A 22,398-nucleotide genomic window follows, 5' to 3' on the forward strand; every position below is an offset into this window, starting at 1 on the left:
TGTGGGAAGGCCTTCAAGACAAAGTCATCCCTTATTTGTCATCGCAGAAGTCACACTGGGGAGAAACCTTATGAATGTAGTGCATGTGGCAAAGCCTTTAGCCATCGTCAGTCTCTTAGTGTACATCAGAGAATTCATTCTGGAAAGAAACCATATGAATGCAAGGAATGTAGGAAAACCTTCATCCAAATTGGACACCTTAATCAACATAAAAGAGTCCATACTGGAGAGAGATCCTACAACTATAAGAAAAGCAGGAAAGTCTTCAGGCAGAGTACACACTTTGCTCATCAGAGAATTCGTACTGGAGAGTCATCAACACGCACCCCTTTACCTTCCACATCAAATCCTGTGGATCTGTTTCCCAAATTTCTCTGGAATCCGTCCTCACTCCCATCACCATAGTCTCAAAACATCATTATTTCAGTTAGACTATTCCAATATTTTAAAAACTTGTCTCTCTGCTCTTTTTGTTTCATGTTGTTTTTGTCCTTTACAAGTTTGTTGTTCACATTGCAGTCAGATTGATTTTTTTAAGTGTAAGTGTAATTCATTCACTCCTCATGTAAACATTTGTTGAGATCTTTTAAATTGGTTAATGCATAAGATGTTCTTAGCACAGTGCCTGATCCATACTAAGTGTTGAGTAATTTTATCTCTTTTAAAAATATTATTTGGAGACATTGAAGAGTTACTATAGTTAGCTCTGAATAAAAATGATGCATAGAATGAGGCTAGGAGAAACCAGAATTTAGATCAGAAACAGGAGTTTCAAGGTAGTCAATGAGGCTTTGCCAATGTTGGTGTAAAACTTCATTCCGTAAGGTTGAGTTAGTATTGTGCCTTCCCATCTTAATCTGCAAAACTGTAAGGTGATGTGACCCTGTTGGTGAGAAAATTCAACTTTACTATACATCCGCCAGCAGTCTTAGCAAGTGTGTGGAGAGCATGGATGACTGGGCCACTTGGAGCAAAAGAACTGGAACAATCAGAACAATGCAAGATTTACATGCATAAGTTAAAACTACTGATATGTTACTCAAGAACTAGAAAACTTAGCAAGATTTGACCTATTTAAAGTCACTTGGGCTTATGAATGAATTCTATTAAACTTTCAAGGAACGGTTAACCTTGAAGTAAACTAATCTAGAGTAGGTGTCAGCAAACTGTGACTCATGGCCAAAGTCTCACTGCCTGTTTTTGTGTGACCCATGATAAATTTTTAAAAAAAGTTTAATGGTTGAACAAGTGAAAATAGTATTTTATGACAACATAAAAATTATATGAAGTTTAAATTTCAGTGTCTCTAAAGTTTTATTGGCTCACAGCCACACTCATTAGTTTACATATTGCCTGTGGCTGCCTTCACCCTACAATGGCAAAGTTGAGTAGCTCTAACACAGTATGACCTGCAAAACCTCACAGAGTTACTCTCTATCCTTTTACAGAAAAAGTTTGCCAACCCCTGCTCTAGTGCAGAGAAGAATATGCAAAAGGTTTTAATTATGTCTATGAGGGTAATACAACTCTCACATCAAAAACAAGAAATACTATGAAACAATTTATGAATAGAGGTGAAAAATTATTAAACTATATTGAACAATAGGAAAAATGTCAATAAAAGAAATATGGCACTTTTCTAGATGAAATAATACTATTAAAATGTTTGTAAATTGTCATTCACAACAGAGTCCCAGTAGGATATGTTTACTTTGACAGTTTTAGTTAAAATAACACGAGGAAGGATAATTTGGCAAGCATAGCAGGGAAATCTTTGAAGTAGATTTCTTCACATTTGAGATTTTGGTGTATCATAAAACTGGTTTTTCATTATTGGGGAGATGATGTTTTGACAGTTGGTTATCCAATCTCCAAAAAAAAGTTAGAAGCACACTTTCACCTTAGAGAGAAATATAACACAATTGTATTTGACATCTCTAATAAATAATGTGTTGGAGGCAAACATAGAGAAGAGGAAAGCTTCACTAAGTAGGACGTGGAGTTGTAGAAGACCTAAGGAGGAGAGTTAGCTGGGCTGTACAAGGATTTGAAACGTGGTCATGGTGAAAGGCGCCAAAAAGATGTAAAAGGCAATTGCCAGAAAATATGCACAACTTGTATGAAAGAATATATCATTTAGGAAGAGAGTGCCATTACACATACAAAGCAGTGGGAGGAAAACTGGTAGTGCTTACCAACAGGCATGTCACAGTTGAAGAACTCAAATGAATAAAGAAAATTTGTGAAGTTCTTACCCTCATTCATCAGAAAATTACAAATTAAAATTTCTTGGCTCTCAGATGGATTAAAATCTAAAACTTGGATAATATTCAACACTGCTGTCAGTGTTGGAAGATAGGTACTTGTTCATCAATAGTGTAAATTTGTCTCCTACCTTTTTGGATGGCAATATGGCATGACTTGTCAACGTCATAAATGTGCATTTCCTTTGAAACAGTAATTCTAGATCTAGGAATTTTATCCCATTGGAATAAATAGGTAGATGTAAATAATGTTTACTGCAGAATTGTTTTAATTATGACAAATAGGATTTCAGTGTCCTGCCAAGCAGATTGATTAAATTGTGATTCTTCAATACTGTATTGTCCAGCTAGTAGAAAAAGTTTAAGCTCTATGTATGCTTCTATGGAGAGTTGTCCGTGCACAATATATTAAATGAATTATGTGATTTGCAGAACCTTATGTATAAAATGATCTTGTAGTCTTAGAGTCAAAATTAATCTTGAATATACATATATGTGTGCGTATATATATGTGTGTGTGTGTACATATGTTTATATATATATTCAGTATATATGTTGAAATCTGTTTTTGTCTTTAACACGCATACTTTCCCTAGCTCTTTGTTGACACTTTTTGTTTCTTCATTTTATATTGTTCAGGTGAACTGCCAGTTACACATGCCTCCAATTAAGCCAATCAGATTTTTCCTTCTTTGTACTTTGATTGGATACACAGGGACAGTAGCAGGGCCAATATTCAGTTTTATGTATGGCCATAAAGGATATTTTCTTTCAGTCAGTATGCATTTTGATTGGTTGGGGCCCATACTGTACTAGCTGTTAAATATATGAAATGTCACTCCTGGACTGGAAGTCATTGGAATTCACTCATCCTTTTGGCAGCAACCTCAAGATTTCTGCATCTCTATACCTATCACTCTAGTCCATTAAAATGACTCCTGCTTTCTCACATCCTAGTTTTGTTCATTTCTTTAAATCTGTGAGGCACCTGGTATTCTTCCAATATTTAACTTCTCATTTTAAGTGAGAGTCCTCATCTTTCAACCAAAGAAAGCTAGCCCATATAGAAACTGATACTAGAGAATGATTATCAGGCTGTAGAGAAGCAGAGTATTAAAGATTGATTATTGAATTAGATCAAAAGACACAGAAACTTGTAACCCTGTTTTGCACCAGGAAAGGATATTCACGATACAGCGGGATCATAAGCTCACTGTGCCCAAGGGGCTGGACAGCTCTTGCCAAAAACTAAAGGTGATGAAGAAGGCTAGTTCCAAAAGTACATGTGATGCTTGTTTATAATGAAATCGGAAAAGTAAAAGGCCACTTGAAATTCTAACATTAAGCAAGAAATTGAAATGAGGGCCCTTTTATGATTGTGTTAGGAATCATCTTACTGCTTCTAACCATGGGGCTGCAATTGCTGAAGGTCAGATGTAACAGTAGATCCAGTTAGTTGCTGAACTATGGTGCTTACTGAATTCCAAACCTTGCCACTTCTCTTAAATGAAATTTAAGCCCTGGGAAAGATTTGGATTTTGGGAAAGATTTGAACCCATGTTATTGGAATGGGGCTATCATGAAGGATTCAGGGGTCTTAGAAAACTTCAGCTCTCGCTCACATCTTAAGAAACCTCCCTACTAATTCTTGCCACACCTGCCTCGGGACAGAAAACTCTCAGCTGAGTCTGCTCGTCTACTTCCACCATCGTTGCTTGGTCGGTAATTGAAATCTGAATTTAATACGACCTGTAGCTTGAAATACAAAAGATAGGGAGGAGATTAAACTCACCCAGAAATATTTAATGTCCTTCACTAATTACAATATCAAAAATCTAGGGAACATTTTTGGAAATGTATTTTGAGGGTTAAATTATTTTGCATAACATATAAGGACTTGAAAGGATTCAAGAGTTTGTAATGCTGGATTAGATCATTTATGTCCATGCTCCCCAACCATCTTTTGCAAAGTCCTCTGTCAGGACCCCGTAGCCTTTGTATGTTCTTTTGACATAAAAGAAGTGCCAGCATGTTAAATTTTTCCTTATGTCTCCTCTAAGTACTGAGACTTCTCATAAGGGTGATTGCACTTGGAAAAGGTATCTTATTTCTGTGGTGAACTATGGCATGTGTAGTAGCTGAATTACAGGGCATGAGTTAACCATGTGAGGAAAGTGAAAAGGTCACAATAAGCCTCACACGCCAAGAAGGTTCTGATAGCTGATATTTCCACTGTATTTAATAATTGATAACCAGAATTGAAACTACACTAAGGTTTTTGTTTTAATTAAAAACACTCCATGGCATGGCATCCAAGTCCCATATTGACTTGAGCCAGTTGAAAAGGTACTGAGTACTCTTAAGTGATTGTAACTAAAATCACTATGAACATTTCCATTGGAATTTGTAAAAGACTTGCATTTATGTAGAGTAAGGGCTTTTGGGGAAATTCTCACCTAATGTAGCTTATAGCAGGTCCAGTGCCCACAAACCCATACTATGGTTATTTCCCCAGGTCCTGGGTATGTATGTGTTAATGATATCTGTGATATGACTACATGGCCACCAAAAGTTTGTGCTTCCTTTCCATTGTCTGGAATTGATTCTGGAATGTCACTGCCCAGGCACATCCTGCGCTACTCATCCACTATTGCTTCTAGTTGTGGCTATAAGATTAATTTTTTTCGATGTGGTTTGAATAGGAGTGATGTATGTCACTCAGGGCTTGATTATTAAGAAAATGATGTCTAGCTGGAAGAAGACTCACAATATTTAGGATGCAATAAGAATTATTAGATATATGAATATTTATCTATGAAAAAAACAAGAAAACAAGCCACATTCAAGAGGAAAAAGCAACTGAGACCAGTCCTAAGATAATTCAGATATTGCTGTTAGTAAACAAGAATGTTAAAGCAGATATTATAATTTTACTGAAGGATATATAAAAGAATGTGTGGGATTAATGAATGAGCAGATGGGAATTTTAGCAAATGAACACAATTTGGAAATGGGATTTCTAAAACTGAGAAATACAGTATTTGAAAGTAAAAGTGGATAGGTTTAACAGCAAATTGGAGGTGGCAGAAGAGTCAATTAAGTTGAATATAGATACATTAATCTGAAAGAAGATTGAAAGAAAATGGATAATACTTCAGTGGCTTGTGTGATAATATCAAAAGATCTAACGTAATTGGAGTTACAAAAGGAGAGGAAAAGGGAAGGAATAGAAAACCTGTTTAAATAATGTCCAGAAATTTCCCAAATTTGGTGAAAGATACCTATTTCCACGTTCAAGAATGTCATAAAACCCCAAGCAGGATAAATACAAAGTAGACCACACCTGGGGGCATCATTATGAATTTGCTGAAATGCAAAGATAAAAAGAAAACCATAGGGGCCAGCCAGGTGGTGCAGAGGTTAAGTGCGCACATTCCCCTTTGGTGCCCCCAGGTTTGCTGGTTCGGATCCTGGGTGCAGACATGGCACTGCTTGGCAAGTCATGCTGTGGCAGGCGTCCCATGTATAAAGTAGAGGAGGATGGGCACAGGTGTTAGCTCAGGGCCAGTCTTCCTCAGCAAAAGAGGAGGATTGGCAGCAGATGTTAGCTCAGGGCTAATCTTCCTCGAAAAAAAACTTTAAAATGGCCAAACAAAAATGATACAAACAGGAACAATGATATGAACGATGGCTGACTTTTCATAATCAGGGCCAGAGGACAGTGGAATACTCTTTTAGGTGCTGGGGGAAAAGGAAAGAAAACCTTTCAAGCTAGAATTCTATATCCAGAGAAAATATCCTTCAAAAATGGAGGTAAAATAGACATTTTTAGAAAAACGAAAGCTATGAATTTGTTACTAGCAAATCTACATGACAAAAAATGCTAAAAGAAAGTTTCTCAGGCTTGAGGTAAATATTGGGTGATAACTTGGATTTTCAAGAAGGCATGAGGAGCACCAGAAGTGGTAAACATGTGGGTGAATTTTAAACACCTAATAATTATTCTCTCTGTTTTTACAAACTTCATTTAAAACATGATTTTTAAAGTCCAAATTATAACATTGTATCATGGAGTTTATAGTGCATATAGATGTAACATATATATCTTTCATAAGTGATGGAGACATAAGTAGAACTATATGTTGGCAAATTTCTTACATTTAATGTGAAGGGATGCAATATTCAAGTACACTGAAAAGTTAAGGATGTATATTATAATTCCTTGAGCATATATTTATTCTACAATATACTAAATGTACCATAAATGTAAAATACACTAAATGTAAAGAATTATAGCTAAAAAGTCAATAATTAAAATAGAGTTCTTAAAAATACTCAGTTAACTTAAAAGAAAAGGAAAGGAGGACAAAAGGACTAAAAACAAGTGGTTAAAAAAAGATAAAATAGCAAAATGATAAACCTAAATCCAACCATATCAATAATTACATTAAATGTAAATAGACTAAATACCCCAGTTAAAATTCAGAGATTGTTAGAATGGATAAAAAAGAAAAGGAGTTAAGAAATACTTAAAACTAGATGATAAAACACTCATGGCTCAAATGGTGGGAAAATTAAGTTTTAAATACATTTATCATGAAATTAGAAAGGTCAAGAACAAAGTATGTATTTAAGTAAAGAAGCATGTTAAAGAGCAATTGGACATAGGCAAAAACACAAAGGAGAAAATCAGTGAAACGCAGAAGATTAACAGAAGCAGAAGCACTATCTTTGAAAAGATTCAGAATATATCAAAGCCTCTGATGAGAGAGCAAAAGAGAGAGGAGTTTTTTTTTTAACCAACTGAACAAAAAGAAGAACAATGCAGAATAGAAAAGAGCAATAACTTTAGACACAATAGAGAATTAACCAACTATGTAGTTATTAAATTTGAAATCCAAATAAAGGGGATAAATTCTTTAAAAAATTTAAAATTGCACGAGAAAATATAAAGAATATTAAATCGCAACGTTTCTCCCCAATCTTTGCTGTGAGAACTTGATGGAGTTCCTGGAGGTAAATCCATGAAAGTCTAGGGGCCCCTCTAAGACTAGGCCCCTCAGATTTTTTAATTCACAAGCTGGTCCACACTAAGTCTCCAACAATTCTTCAAGATTACCAATTAAGAGTTCCTACCATTTCATGGCTCCAGCAACTTTTGCTTCAGGTAAGCTGATACTGGCTGTGATTTTCTGTATTCTCTTGTCTCTCCAAATTTCAGGGTAGTGGTTTCCTTTGTGACCTCAATTCTCTGATGGATCTAAAAGAAGTTGATTTTCATTTTGTTGAATGTTTTTCTTATTGTGAGGATGGGAGTGAAGATTTCCAAGCTGTTAATACGTCAGTTCTAAAACAAAGTAGCAGTGTCATTTTTATCCAACTTGAATAACCAACCACAAAATGTTAGGAACACTAAGATTCCATTTGCAATTCCTTAGAGATGGCATCTTCACAGCTAGAATTAACTTCGTTATGGAGTCCATGAAGTCTGAGGGAAATTGGATCCCGGAAAACGTGGCTGTGTGGGTTTGAGTGATTGGGTGTGTCTGAGAGAGGAGCTTAATTTTGGGGTGATACGTGGTGGACCAGTCTCTGTACCTGTGTCACGATGACACTGCTCATGTTAAATTGTGATTTTTTTACTGAGCACTTACCATGTGCCAAACACACTTTTAGTCACTGGGAATACGACCCTAAACAGGACCAACAAGCTGTGTGTCTTCCTGGGACCCTCATTCTAGCAAGGAGGGACAAAATGGGCTGGGGGAGTAGAGTATATCAGAGACAGAGGACCGGGAGGCATGAAATAAGACAGGTTACACACACACACACTCAAAAATCACAAATCACAAGTGCACAAGACACCAGGCAAGATCCAAGCCTCCACTCCTCAGATCCCGAAGGCTCCGCCCCTACACCTGCCTCTCCTAAGCCCTGCCCACTTTCCTTGGCCTCCCCCGGCCCAATGCGCCTGCGCGCTCCCCGCCTCCTGCTACCCGAATCTGCCGAGTGCGGAGAGCTAGGTCTCGGCTGTCTGCACCTCCTCCGAGCCCGGCGAAGGCTCCCAGAAGCCCCCGGGGCTCGGCCCGCCTCTTGGGGGTGGCTTGTGCTTCTGGGAGCCAGAGTAGGAGCTGGGAGGCTTCTAGTCGGCTCTGTTCCGGACCAGGAGCCACTTGTATGGGACAGAGGGTTGTGATCACCAGGCCGGGAAAGGAACCGTGCTTGGCAGCCTCACCGCCCGATTTCAGAACGCGGCCGCTGCCCCTGTCAGGACTACATTTCCCAGGGGCCATTGCGCCGGGAGGACACGCCCACTTCCGGCGAGGGCTCAAACTCCGTGCGTGAGCGAGTGTGACCGGTTCTGAGGAGGAAGCCGGCTCGGGTGGCGGCAGTGGCTGGGCCCGGGCCCCCGGAGACCCCAAGGGGTTGGCTTTCCGGTCCGCGCATGCGGGGCGGGCGTGAACGTGTGCGCGCGACTTGGCAACTGACAAGCGTGGTGTGTGCATGCGTTTGAGAGGATGTGTGACTGACGGGGAGGAGGCGGGTACGCGTGTGAATGGGGCGGTGTGTGCAAGTGTGAGATGTGACTGGCGGGGCGCAGGAGGGATGTGTGTGACCGCGGCGTGTGTGTGTGCGCGTCCCGGCAGCGCGTGAGAGACGGCGTGCGCCGGAGTGAAGGAAGGATGTTACGCGGCTGAGAGTGGAAACCCTCCTGGCCGAGACCTCGCTCCCCTCCGACCCCGCCCCGGAGCGCCCCCGTGGCCCGAAGCCCCGGAGTCCGGGCGGGTGCCGCCTGTCCCACCTGAGGGGCGGGCCCCGGGACGCGTCCACATGTCCACGGACGGAGCACAGGGGTAAGAGTGACGGACGGCTCGCCTGCGGCCGCAAGGGTAGAAACTGAGGTTTGGGGGTGCTGTCTTCGGGGCCCGTCCTGGAGGAGGATGTCCCCGGCCTCAAAGGCTGATGGACCTGGGAGTCCAGAGGTTTGGAGGGTCCCCTTGGTCAGACTATGGAGCTGCATTTAGGGAGGGCCCTTGACTTGCCCAGAGTCGGCCAGCCAGCCTCTCGGCTTCCAGGTCTTTGTGGGATCTCCGGGGACGCGGGGGAGAGAGCCTTCCCGCCAGAGCGCGGCCCCTGGGCGCCCTGCTGCTCTCCGAGGAGGCCCTCAGTGTCTAACTTTTCCCTGTCCGAGCCCTGTCCGTAATTCAAGAGTGGGATGGGGCCTGGGAGGAAGGCGAGGTTCACAGCTTCACCCGAAGTGCCGAGCGACACCAGCCTTCCCATGGCTTGGTCGCCTTCTGGTAAATGAGCGAAAATACTCCCATTCCTCCCTCACACTTGTCTCTCCCCCTCCCAATCCCAACTCTGATAACAAAGGAGGGAGGGGGGAAGAAGCGCTGCTCGAAGCCGTATCGTTCTTTGCTTGTTCTGCTGCACGCAGTAATAGCAATAACAGCTAATGTCTACTGAGTGCTTACTGTGTGCCAGACACAGTTCCAGGACCTTTTGAGGATGTTAACACCAACCCTCACGACACCGTGAAGTGGGAACTAGCTTACCTTCTTTTTACAGATGAGGACACTGAAGCGTAGAGAGGACAAGTGTCGCAAGTAAGTGGAGGAGCCAGGATTCAGATCCAGGACAGCTGACTCCAGAGTCCTGCGTCCTGGCTCTCGTGTAATCCCCTCGACAACTGCTCGAGGTAGGTGTTCATACCCACTTGTGACTGTCGAAGAAACTGACTCGGACAGGGTTAAATAACTTCAAGAGTTCCGATCCTAAAGCCTCTACTGAACAGGTGTTTTTTCCTTAAACTTTCCGACCCTCGATTCCTCTTAAGTAAAATGGAGATGATAATATTAATACCTTATAGGACTGTTATAAGGATTGAACCAGCTCATACCTGTAAAGCACATGACGTAGAAAGTGCTCAATAACTGTTCATTCTTGTCATCACTATAATAATGCTTTGAGAAAGCAGTGGAGTTTAGAGGAAAGAAGCCAGAATTATGTCTGATACTTTCATCCTCTTCCTGATTGAAGAAACTTGTCTCAGGGGGACCAAGGGAATTCTTCAAAACTATAGATTGTCACAAAGCAAAATGAGAACCTGGGTCTCCTGATGGTTTTTGGTCCAGTTATCTGCAAGCCATGTGAACTCTTGGTAGTAACAGAGGTAGTGCCTCTCTCTGGGAAAGATGGCTTTTTCCAGGTCTCATAGAACCTTTGCAAATCCTGAGTAGTTAGTCGCATGGGGTGCCCGTTTCCTGTTATATTCTGGTGTCCGCTTGGGCAGATAACTTGGGTGGTGCAGCAGGGCAGACCTAAGTTGGTGGCTGGTTTCCGTAACTGACAAGCTCTGTAACTCGTGCAGAAGCCTTCACTTCCCAGAGCTTGCACATCTGAAATGATGACAGTATTCCCCTGTTTTCACTGAAGATTGTGACACTTGTCAGTGTTCAGATGTGCAGCACCCATAGTACATCTCTGTTGTTAATTACTGGGCGGCTTTGAGAGAGAGAGGTTGTGCTTAGCCTGAAAACCCAGAGCAGAGCGGAACCCCACTGTAAACTGTAGGTCTCCCAGGAATGCTGAGGGGAGGGTGTGGTGGGAATGGGGGAGTGAGAACAGAGGGAACTGAAGGGCAGAAAGAGTTTGTAGGCTGTGACTATTAGAGCTACTCAGCCTCTCACTACTCCTTTCTCCTCCCCCAGCTCTGCCCTCTCAGAGTAAAGCTCTTCTCCAAATGAGGAGCCAGGAAGAGGAGGAGGTGACAGGAATTGAACTTCTTAAAGCTATGTCCCTGGTGAGTTAGTATTCCCTCTGTCCTCCCTAAAATACAGTCTTGCTTTCCAGGGTTTGGTGATGTTTGTTTCCTTCTGAAAGCTGTCTGCCTTAGAGTTCCACCCTTGGGCCTGGTTCCCATTTTTTTCCTTTCTGATAAGTGATGGGGCCACAGGGATAGACTCAAACGGCCCAGTGCCCTCTCAGAACTTCCTCTTCTTCCTACTCAGTGTTTATTCTTCATTCAAGAATTGACCCAGTCTGAGCTCTTCCCTGTGCTCAATCTTTTCATAAGTATCTGAAAAAGCGTAAGTGAAGTCCTTAGAGGAAATTTTAGGGCCATGATCTGCCTAGTCCCTAAGTCCCCATCCTGGCTCTCAGCCTATCATCCATTGGAGAAATGAAAAGGCAGCGAACGTTTATTTATACAATGTGATAAGTGCTGCAAGTGGAGAGTAGACTTCTGGTCTCTAGTAGAGGAAGGACCATTAATAGCTCAAATGGGGCCTTTGGCTGAATTAGAAAAAGGTGCCCCTCCCTGTGGACTGGTGAAGCTCTGTGACAGACCACACAATCTGGCAAGAGGAAGTCTACTTTATTTTAGCTCCTTCTTGCCTCCTTGGTGAGAGATCCTCATGCAGAATATAGCCTGCACAGTCATACTGTTGGAGGGAGGAAGGGCTGGAAGGACTTCTCAGAGGAAGTAATTACTGAGTTGCAACTTGAAGGAGGAGATTGGCGGGCACAGGTGAGATGGGTGGCATTTTGGGCAGAGTACGCAAAGCTTTCCCCTCCCCAGTTGACTGTGGAGCCATGAGTGTCTTAAAATGCCAGGGAATATTCTACACTCTTTTTTCTTTCTAGAGTGAATACCAGAATCTATTTAATCAGCCCCTTGTTGTTCCATAGGTAAATTGTTGTCACTGTTTTGCTATTTAATAGAATTGCAGTGATCATCCTTGTAGTTGAATTTTTGCCCTCAATTGATTATTTTCTTTGACTAAATTCCTAATTTTTCATTCCTTGTGGATTAGTTTCTCAAACTTACTCTACTCGAGAATGTTTTTAATTCTAATACTTTTATGACCAACAATAGACGCTTAAGAGCCATAATTCATGTTCTGATTAAAGTAAATGCTAAACTAGTGTCACCAGCAAATTAATTATTGTAAGAAATGATCAAGTTTTATTTATAAACTTAAAAAACTAATCAAATAAAAAATAACTTGAGGGGCTGGCCCCGCAGCCGAGTGGTTAAGTTCACGTGCTCCGCTGCAGGAGGCCCAGTGTTTTGTTGGTTCGAATCCTGGGCGCGGACATGGCACTGCTCATCAAACCATGCTGAGGCAGCGTCCCACATGCCACAACTAGAAGGACCCACAACGAAGAATATACAGCTATGTACTGGGGGGCTTTGGGGAGAAAAAGGAAAAAACTAAAATCTTAAAAAAAAATAACTTGAATACTTAAATTGTTTTTATTTTGTGTCAAAGACAGTGAGCAACTTATGGCAAAGCAAAACACCTTTTTTATCAGCTATAATGTCACAAAACATGCACTACCAATGGAACTTGCTTCTAAGTACATTCAAACATTTTAAACAAGAGCACAATTATTATTTGTCAGAGGAAAATATTTTAAGAGTGGCAGAGTATAGCGGAAAGGTTAGCAATATGGACTCTGCAACCAGACTGCCTGGGTACTGCCGGGGTCCCGCCCCGGCGGAGTCCAGGTTCCTGAGGGATGGACGGCGTCGGCGCGATGAGGGGAAAATAAAGGGGACGTGAGACTTGGGTTGGTGTTAGCAAGTCCGACTTTACTGTGCTCAAGTGTCATTTATATATTTTTCAGGATTGGTACAGAAACAGTTCTACAAATATTCTCAGAGAGATAAGGAAGTAAAAAATGAGCACAAGAATATTTATTAGCATTCCATTCTGTATAGCATAAGGTTAATGGTAGTCTTCTCTGAAATTAACTAATGTTTGTTGTCTCTAAGCTAAAGGAGATAGGTACCTAGGCATCTGTTGTAATTCATGGTAAAGTTAAATCAAAGAGAGAAGGTCCAGGCCTCCGGACAGGACAGCAGTCCGTCTGGTTACATCCTGGTGGAGCCATCCCTGCCTCCCTCAATCATTTACGCCATTAGTGTAGATGGTTAATGGGAACAAAAGGCGACTCTAGGGTGTCTTATCCCCAGGGCTATCTGCATTCTCAGCGGGCAGTTAAACACCTTTACGTTTTCGCGCCCTTTAGGGGGTGAAAGCATTCCTTTGTCTTTTAGATTGTGGAGCTAACAGTCCCTTAAACACACTGCCGGAGAAAGTATCATTTTGTTAGTAAAGTAAAGGGCTGAAAAGCTAAGCTAAAGTATATATCTTCAAGAATAAAAAACAGAAACAAGTATAGACAACCTTGCTAGAAAGCATGCATATAATTCAGAAAATATCAGGGGTTTCGGCTGGCCATTCTTCACTGAGGGGCATTCTTGCACCCCTCGGCCCTTCTACTCATCAATTATTTATTATTTATTGCTTTTAGGAGAAAACCTCTATAACATTTTAACAGAAAGCAGAAGGTCAAGAATAATATATAGATACTTCTTGATCATCCAATTAACCAACAAACTTAGAAGGACGATGCATATATATTTAGACAAAGAACTGGAGGGAGAAGGAAACATTAACCAGACAGAGGCCATAAACCTAATTCGACATCTTATCTGGGCAGGATTCCTTTCTGATTGTCTCAAATAGGACTGTGTGCTCCTCCAATAATTAACTGAAAAATATCTTGAAAGTTACCTGCAGGTGGTCACATTCTCTTACTGTATCTAATTTTCCCAGGAGGTAGTGCCTCCCAAGCAGCCACCCAAAGGAGTGAAAACTGGAGGTTAAGAAAGGAAAAGGAATGAAGGGCAATTAGAAGCAGCACAGGTTTCAGAACTATGTGAGGGGCTGGCCAGTTATTCTTCAGCAAGGGGCGACCCTGCACCCCTCGGCGTTAATCGGCTGGACCCTGTCAAACAGCCGATCAAATGATGTAGCCACGGCTCCCAGCAGGGTACAGATTCTAGCTCCACTATATACTAGATATATCACCTTACTTTCAGTTTCCTCAACAGTAAAATGGGAATAATAGTAGTACCAAATTCATAGGACTGTTGTGAGGATTAATGAGTTAATGTATTTTAGGTATTTAGAAAAGTACTTGACACATAGTGAGCACCATATAAGCATTAGCTGTATATGCTACTATTTGCCTATGTGTGTATGTGGTTCTTTGCGTGCACACACACACACACACACATATACACACACATACATATATAAATTAAAGAACTACAATATGATGTATGATGCACAAGAAGCACTGAACATCAGGAGGCTTTTTATTTCCAATGAAATAATAATTTACCCTGAATTTGAGAGGGTCCTGTTTCTGGGTAATATGGACGGAGGACAGTCCATCCTTTCCCACTGAAAGCTGCTGTAAAACCAGAACAGCATGTGTGGAGCAGCAATTTAAGGTCTCTAAACAGTAGCAAGCAGATTAGGGAAGAAGCTCAAAATTTCGAGTACCACTAAACCTGCGGTGTGTTTACCTTATTCCCTTTGCGCCCCCCACCCCAGTATCTCCTAGCATGGATTCAACAAGCCCAAAACCTAGAAGTAGGTATTGTTATGGACAGAAAAAGCTGCAAGAGAACCTTCTAGTTCAGGCTTAAGAAGTGGAAAAGGGATTTAATGCTCAGGGAGGGGGAATTCCCCTTTAAAAAAATGTTATTTGTTTTCTTGTGCCCTGATGATGGCAGTGGGGTTCTGCAGGAGTCTTAAAACTCTGAGGGAGGTGAAATTTTCTCTATGATTGGAGAGTCTGTGTTCCCCAGACCTGGGGTAAACCCTCATTGCTTTTTTTCTGCTTCTTTACTCTCTGTGCGTCGTCCCAGGGTTGGGTACAGTTATGGAAAGTGCACAGTGGAATGTAATAAATAAGCCTAAATTATCTGGCCAGAGAACCAAAAAGAGGAGCCCCAGGGAAACAGAAAGTACTAGAGAGCTCACAGAGAGAGAGGAGCTTTGGAAATCAACCACATAAAGTTGTTTATGAACTTCTGGACTTACTCTGAGCTGCTTATGTATGTAGCTGACTCTAAAGAGCATATCATTCTCTTTGAGATGTGAACTAAGGGGTAGGCCACTATCCAGGTCTCAGGCTGGCCACTGGGTGGTGTACAAATAGAACAGTTTAACTGCAAAGGCTTTGAAAATGGAACTGACGTTGAAACACAACCCATAGAAGGCTGATTAGAACTTGCAGCCTGAACAAAATATCAACATTCTCCACAGGGTTTAGACAAGATAGAGAGTTTCATAACATAATATCCAAAATGTCCAGATGCAATCTAAAATTACTCAGCTAACAAAAAAATAGGAATATCTCAATTCACAAGGGAAAAGACAACAGATACTAACATCGGTGTGACACAGAGGTTGAAATTGTCTGATAAAGACTTTAAAGCAGCTATTATAAAAATGCTCCAACAAGTAAGAGTGACCACCCTTGAAACAAGTGGAAAGATAGAAAGTCTCAAGCAAAGAAATAGAAAATATAAACAAGAAGTGAAGAAAAATAAACTCACTAGATGGGCTTAACAGCAGAATGGAGGTGACAGAGGAAAGAGTGAACTTGAAGATAAACAGAAGTTATCTAATCTGAACCCGACAGAGAAAAAAGAGTGAACAGAGCCTCAAGGCCCTGTGGGGCAATACCAAAATATTTAACATTTGTATCATTGAACTCCCAAAAAAGAGAGGAGAAAGTAGAATATAGAAAACCATTTGAAGAAATAACGGCGGAAAAATTCCCAACGTTAGCGAAAGACAAACCTATGGATCCATGAAGCTCAGCAAACGCCAAGGTGATAAAGAAATCCCTGCCTGGAAACTTTATAATCAGACTGCTGAAAACTAAAGACAAGGAAAAAAGATCTCAAAAGAAGCCAGAGAAAAATGATGTATAACACATAGGGCAACAGTGGTTTGAATAACTGGATTTCTCATCAGAAACCATGTAAGCCAGTCTAGTAGAACTTTTTTAAAGTGCTCAAAGAAAAGAACTGTCAACCCAGAATTCTATGTCCAGTAAAAATAGCCTTTAAGAATGAAGGTGATCTCGTAACAAGAGACAAAAATTCTGTAACTATGTATGGTGATGGATGTTAACTAAAATTATTGTGGCAGTCATTTCACAATATATACAAATACTGAATCATTATGTTGTACACCTGAAACTAATATAATGTATGTCAATTTATACCTCAATTAAAAAAAATGTGGCTAAACCAATGTTAGACCAAAAAAAAAAAAAGAATGAAAGAGAAATACAGTTTGTCATATGAAGAAAAACTAAGAAAATTTATTGCCAAATCTCTAAAAGAATTACTACAGGAAGTTCTTCAGATAGAAATTATACCAGAAGAGAACTTGGAACATCAGGAATGAAGGAAGTGCAACAGAAATGGTAAATATATGTATGTAAATACAATCGACTGTTCTCTTGAGTTCTTTTAAATATCTTCAACAGGTGAAAATGACACTAATAGCTTAGGTTTACTAAACAGAACAGTTTGAACATAGGTGATCTGGCTTCAGAGACCCTGTTCTTAACTAGTAATAGATAAAATAAATTATAGGGAAAACTTATTGAAGTATTAAACCAAATGTTTCACTTGTTCTTGACCTTCTCTTCCTCCTTTCCCATCCCTCCTTCATCATTATCATGGGTAACAATTCTTGAGCAATTAACTTGTGCCAGGTACTGTATGCCTGTTACTTCATTTAATTCTCACAATTCTGCGATGAGGTAGGTACCAAAATTATTCCCAATTTTAAGATGGGGAAACTGAGGCATATGGGAGTTAATTAACTTGGCCATGATCACCCAGGTAGTCAGTGCAAGAGTCTGAATTCTTTGGACTAATCTGAGCTCTCTCTCTCTGGTTTGATTCAAGACTGGTATTTATTTAAAACTACTTAGATCTTGATATAAGTGAACTCACAAAATGAGAAATGGAAAATATGCCAGCAACCACAGAATGGATGACTGGCATCACCTTGCTGGTTGATTAGGAAATGCAGCTCATGTAATAAAACAGGTTGCTGACATGTGCTTACCTCACATGCTCCCTTGTGATACTTCTCCATAGATTTTTAAAAACCAACTTTCCACGTGTGTTCTCTCCTAATCCAAATATATTTTTATTTGAAAAGAAAAGCATATCACTAGGCATTTCTTTTCTTTCATTTTTTTAGGCATACTTCTTAACATCTCAAGAACACTAAGATTTCTCAGAATACAATGTGGAAATTGAAATCATGTTCATCAGGTCAGCATCCTTCCTTGAAAGTTTCTCTTGCAGTCCTCGAGCTCCTTGATTTCTCTATGTAGAGTAGTGCTCCAGCTCCTAACCTAGATAACAGTTTGGTACTTGGAGATACCTTGCTTTGAATACAGTCAACATTTTTTCATATGAGAATGTCTTCTCACCACCATAAAGCTGGAAATGCTCCAAGAGCAGAGAGTATCTCTCATATCTTCTTTTTCTTAATATGTGCAATATAACTGGGCAGAAAAGTTGTCCAGTAACTACCTGACCTGGATCGTTTAGACTCCCAGTGCAATTACTTATACACAATATTTTTATCCAAAAGTGTGCAGCATAACCCTTTACCTTAGAGCCAGCTAAGTGGGGGCATGAATACTTACTGAGAAAGATTATATTTGTGTCATTTTAGGATTCAGTGACTTTCACAGATGTGGCCATAGACTTCTCCCAAGATGAGTGGGAATGGCTGAATCTTGCTCAAAGGACTTTGTACAAGAAGGTGATGTTGGAGAACTACAGGAACCTGGTTTCCTTGGGTAAGAGTATCTTCCCCCTTCCATCTCCCCATAACTCATTAGTGCTTCATGCCCTTATCAGCATTTTCCTGTAATGCCCCTCTTCTCTCAGTACCATTTGGACTGGGTCATAGCTCTGGAATATCCACAGATTAACCAACTTTATTATTTTTTCTTCTATGCAGGTCTTTGTATTTCTAAACCAGATGTGATCTCCTTATTGGAACAAGGTAAAGAGCCCTGGATGATGAAAGGAGAGATGACAAGAGGCCTATGCCCAGGTAAGTGAAGGATAAGTAGAGCTAGGAAACTATTCTCAAGATGTTTCTTCTCTTTGGTACTTGTTGGAAAACACCTCTCAAAACCCCTCCCAAATTAAAACTTTTTGTTCCTTGCACCATTTTTTTAATGGATCTTCTCTTCCCCACTGGTGTGACATACCACCTTTACCTTTATGAATTTCCTGCAAATACCACAGTCTGTTTCTGAACTCCGTCATGTTCCATTGGTGTTTACCTAGTTCTGCTCAGCTACCCATATTGTTATAATAATCCCTGACTTTCAACATTTCTGAATTCTTTAGGCAAATTTGTGTTTAGTTTTTTGAACTGGTTTAAATATTTTCCATTCTTTAAAAAGTGAGTTTATTGGGTTAACAAGTGTTATAGCTATATTCTTCTCTCTGCTTTTAATTATTTTTCTCTTTGGTGTTTTTTTTTTTGTTGTTATTTATTTTTGTTTTGTTGTTTATGTCTGTTTTTTCTTTATTTCCCCTTCACACCATCCTACCTCTTGAATTGGAAAGGTTTTTAGTCTGACAACTTGTTCCCTTATGTGTTTATAATAATTTTTAATCTGTATTTTAAAATTCATCCACTTGAAATTGAAGACATCATCTTTTGCTATCCATATGAAAGGTGAAGAAATGAGCTCATTAATGTTACCTCCTTCCTCTTTGTCCATAATCTCCCCACTTTTGTTGTACTCGTTGGGATTTTTGGCCCAGTGTACTTTCTTCAAGTTTATTTATTTGTTCCCTGCCTTACTTGAGAGCCATTGTTCTGGTTTAAAAAGCTAGATAAGAGATTATATATATATATTGCAGGGAAATGAGCCACAAGTGAGATGGTTGCAGTTTATTCTGTAGCCTATAGTGTGGCCTAATTTCTTGTTTTCACTTCTCATAGTTTCAAGAAGAGGATTATTGGTAGGTCACTTGTAGCCCTAATTATGTACATTAATAAATAAGAAATAGTGAAAAATAAATGAATTAAGCATTCAATTCAAGATACTAGAAAAAGAACAAAATGAATCTAAGGAAAGTTAAAGTAAGTTACGTTTAGTAATTTATACTTTTAGAGATAAAAGTAGGAATAAATAAATTAGAAAACAATAGATCTAATGAAAATAAATCAAATAGGTACTTCTTTAGAAAACCAATAAAATATTTAAACTGTCAGAACAGATGAGAGAAAACAAATTAGAAATAATGATAAATAACCATAAATCTATTTTTCTCAACTCTCTGTAAATAATTTGAAAGCATAGATGAAATGGATGATATTTTAGGACAATATAAATGACCACAAGTGACCCCAGAAGAGAGAGAAAATTTAAACAGACCAGTTAGCATAGAAGAAATATAGAATGTCTTAGAACTGCCTCCCCAAGAAAAGAAGCAACAACCCCAAATAGTTTCACAAATCAATTCTATAAAACCTTTAAGGAAAAGCATCACCAACATTGTTTAAAGTGTTTCATGACAGAGAATAAAAAGGAGAACTTTAAAAAAAAAGTGTTTATGAAGACAGCATAACATTTGATACCAAAATAGCACAAAAAAAGAAATTAACAGACAAATCTGAATTATGAAGTGGTCCAAAGTCTTAAATAACAGGTCATATTGAAATAATATACCATAGCCAAGGAGAGTTTATTCCAGAAATGCAAGGATGGTTGCATTGCCTAGCTTTATCTAAGAGTTTTCAGAAACATGCCCTTCTTGTGAGCTTCAATAAGTTTTTGAGTCACATGGTTTTAGTTTGGAAGTTTCTATTCTTCTAGCATTAAAGGAGACATTTGCTTTCTTAATATCTTTCAGACTTGGAATATGTGTGGATGACCAGGGAATTATCTGCAAACCAGGACATTTTTAAAGAAAAATTATCCCAGGCAATGATAATGGAAAGGCTTACAAACTATGACCTTGAATCTTCCACATTAGAGGAAAACTGGGGAAACTGTGAAGACCTGTTTGAGAGGGAGCCCATAAGTCAGAAGACACATTTTAGGCAAGAGAGAATCACCAATATAGATACCCTTACTGAGAAAAGAGACCATTCTAACAAATCTGGGAGAATTTTTCATCTGAATACATTATCTTATATAAAACAGGTATTTCCCATGGAAGAGAGAATATATAGTTTTGACACAGGTAAGAAAATCTTAAAAACACATTCATTTCTTAAGAAACACAAGCAAGTCTATGGAGAAAAGAAACTTTTGAAATGTAATGACTGTGAGAAAACTTTCAGCAAAATCTCAACCCTTACTCTTCATCAAAGAATTCATACAGGAGAGAAACCCTATGAATGTATTGACTGTGGGAAAGCCTTTAGCCAGAGTGCCCACCTTGCCCAACATCAGAGAATACACACAGGAGAAAAACCCTTTGAATGTACTGAATGTGGGAAAGCCTTCAGCCAGAATGCTCATCTTATTCAACATCAGAGAGTTCATACTGGAGAAAAACCGTATCAATGTAAGCAGTGCAATAAAGCCTTCAGCCAGCTTGCACATCTTGCTCAACATCAGAGGGTTCACACTGGAGAGAAACCCTATGAATGTATTGAATGTGGAAAGGCTTTTAGTGATTGTTCATCCCTTGCTCATCATCGAAGGATTCACACTGGCAAAAGACCTTATGAATGTATTGACTGTGGGAAAGCTTTTAGGCAGAATGCATCTCTTATACGTCATCGGAGATATTACCACACTGGAGAGAAACCCTTTGATTGCATTGACTGTGGGAAGGCTTTCACTGATCACATAGGACTTATTCAGCATAAGAGAATTCATACTGGAGAGAGACCTTACAAATGTAATGTGTGTGGGAAGGCTTTTAGCCATGGGTCATCCCTGACTGTGCATCAGAGAATTCATACAGGAGAGAAACCTTATGAATGTACTGTCTGTGAGAAAGCCTTCAGCCATCGTGGCTCACTTACTCTTCATCAAAGAGTTCATACTGGAGAGAAACCCTACGAATGTAAGGAATGTGGAAAAGCTTTTCGGCAGAGCACACACCTTGCTCATCATCAGAGAGTTCATACTGGAGAGAAACCTTATGAATGTAAGGAATGTAGCAAAACCTTCAGCCAGAATGCACACCTTGCACAACATCAGAAAATACACACTGGAGAGAAACCTTATGAATGTAAGGACTGTGGTAAGGCCTTCAGTCAAATTGCACACCTTGTTCAACACCAGAGAGTTCATACTGGCGAGAAGCCTTATGAATGTATTGAATGTGGGAAGGCCTTTAGTGATGGCTCCTATCTTGTTCAACATCAGAGACTTCACACTGGCAAAAGGCCATATGAATGTCTTGAATGTGGAAAGGCATTCAGACAGAGGGCATCCCTGATTTGTCACCAAAGGTGTCATACAGGTGAGAAACCTTATGAATGTAACGTTTGTAGGAAAGCCTTTAGCCATCGTAAATCCCTCACGCTACATCAAAGAATTCATACAGGAGAGAAACCTTATGAGTGTAAGGAATGTAGCAAAGCCTTCAGCCAGATTGCCCATCTTACGCTACATAAGAGAATTCATACTGGAGAAAGGCCCTATGAATGTAAAGAATGTGGAAAAGCCTTCAGGCAGAGTGTACATCTTGCTCATCATCGGCGAATTCATATTGGAGAGTCATCCTCAATTATTCCTTCCTCCTCACCCCCATACCACCAAATCCTCTAAATTCATTATTTTAAATACTTCTAGATACACCTACTTTTTTTCCAGTCCGTATCCTGTCTTGATAGTCCAAGACACAACCATCTCATTTGGATTTCTGCAATAGCGTTGTAACCACTTTCCCTCTTGTTCCTCTCAAGCGCATTTTTAACACAGTAGCCAGCTTAATCTTTTAAAAATAAAAATATATATTCATGTTACTTTTCCATTTAAAATGCTTGTTTTGAAGAATATGTTAGGTAATCCATTTAAAGAATTTAGCACACAATCCTTTTCAGATAATTAGTGCCATTAAGGTAATGGTTTGCTTACAATCATATTCAGCTATGAGTAAAAAGAAGTAGTAGGTCTAGATTAACAAACCTGCAGATTTTAGAGCAGGCAGAGGACTCTTTATTCTCCCAGTAGGTAGGAAAGATGAACACATTCAGAATTGAAAGGTTCTATGATGTACAAGGTAATATGGTGGCTT

General features: G+C 39.9%; 1 protein-coding gene across 1 annotated transcript in view; it reads left to right on the forward strand.

Moving 5' to 3' along the window:
* LOC139042236 (zinc finger protein 28 homolog) overlaps positions 1-22,178 on the forward strand; it is a 47,688-nt gene extending 25,510 nt beyond the window's left edge. The window contains 2 exon segments of the mRNA XM_070499607.1: positions 20,516-21,797; positions 21,799-22,178. Of these exon segments, the coding sequence (XP_070355708.1) occupies positions 20,516-21,797; positions 21,799-22,032 (1,516 nt within the window). The 3' untranslated portion in view covers positions 22,033-22,178.
* The last annotated feature ends 220 nt before the right edge of the window (positions 22,179-22,398 follow it).

This window comes from Equus asinus, chromosome 26 (assembly GCF_041296235.1).
Source record: "Equus asinus isolate D_3611 breed Donkey chromosome 26, EquAss-T2T_v2, whole genome shotgun sequence".
NCBI lineage: Eukaryota > Metazoa > Chordata > Mammalia > Perissodactyla > Equidae > Equus > Equus asinus.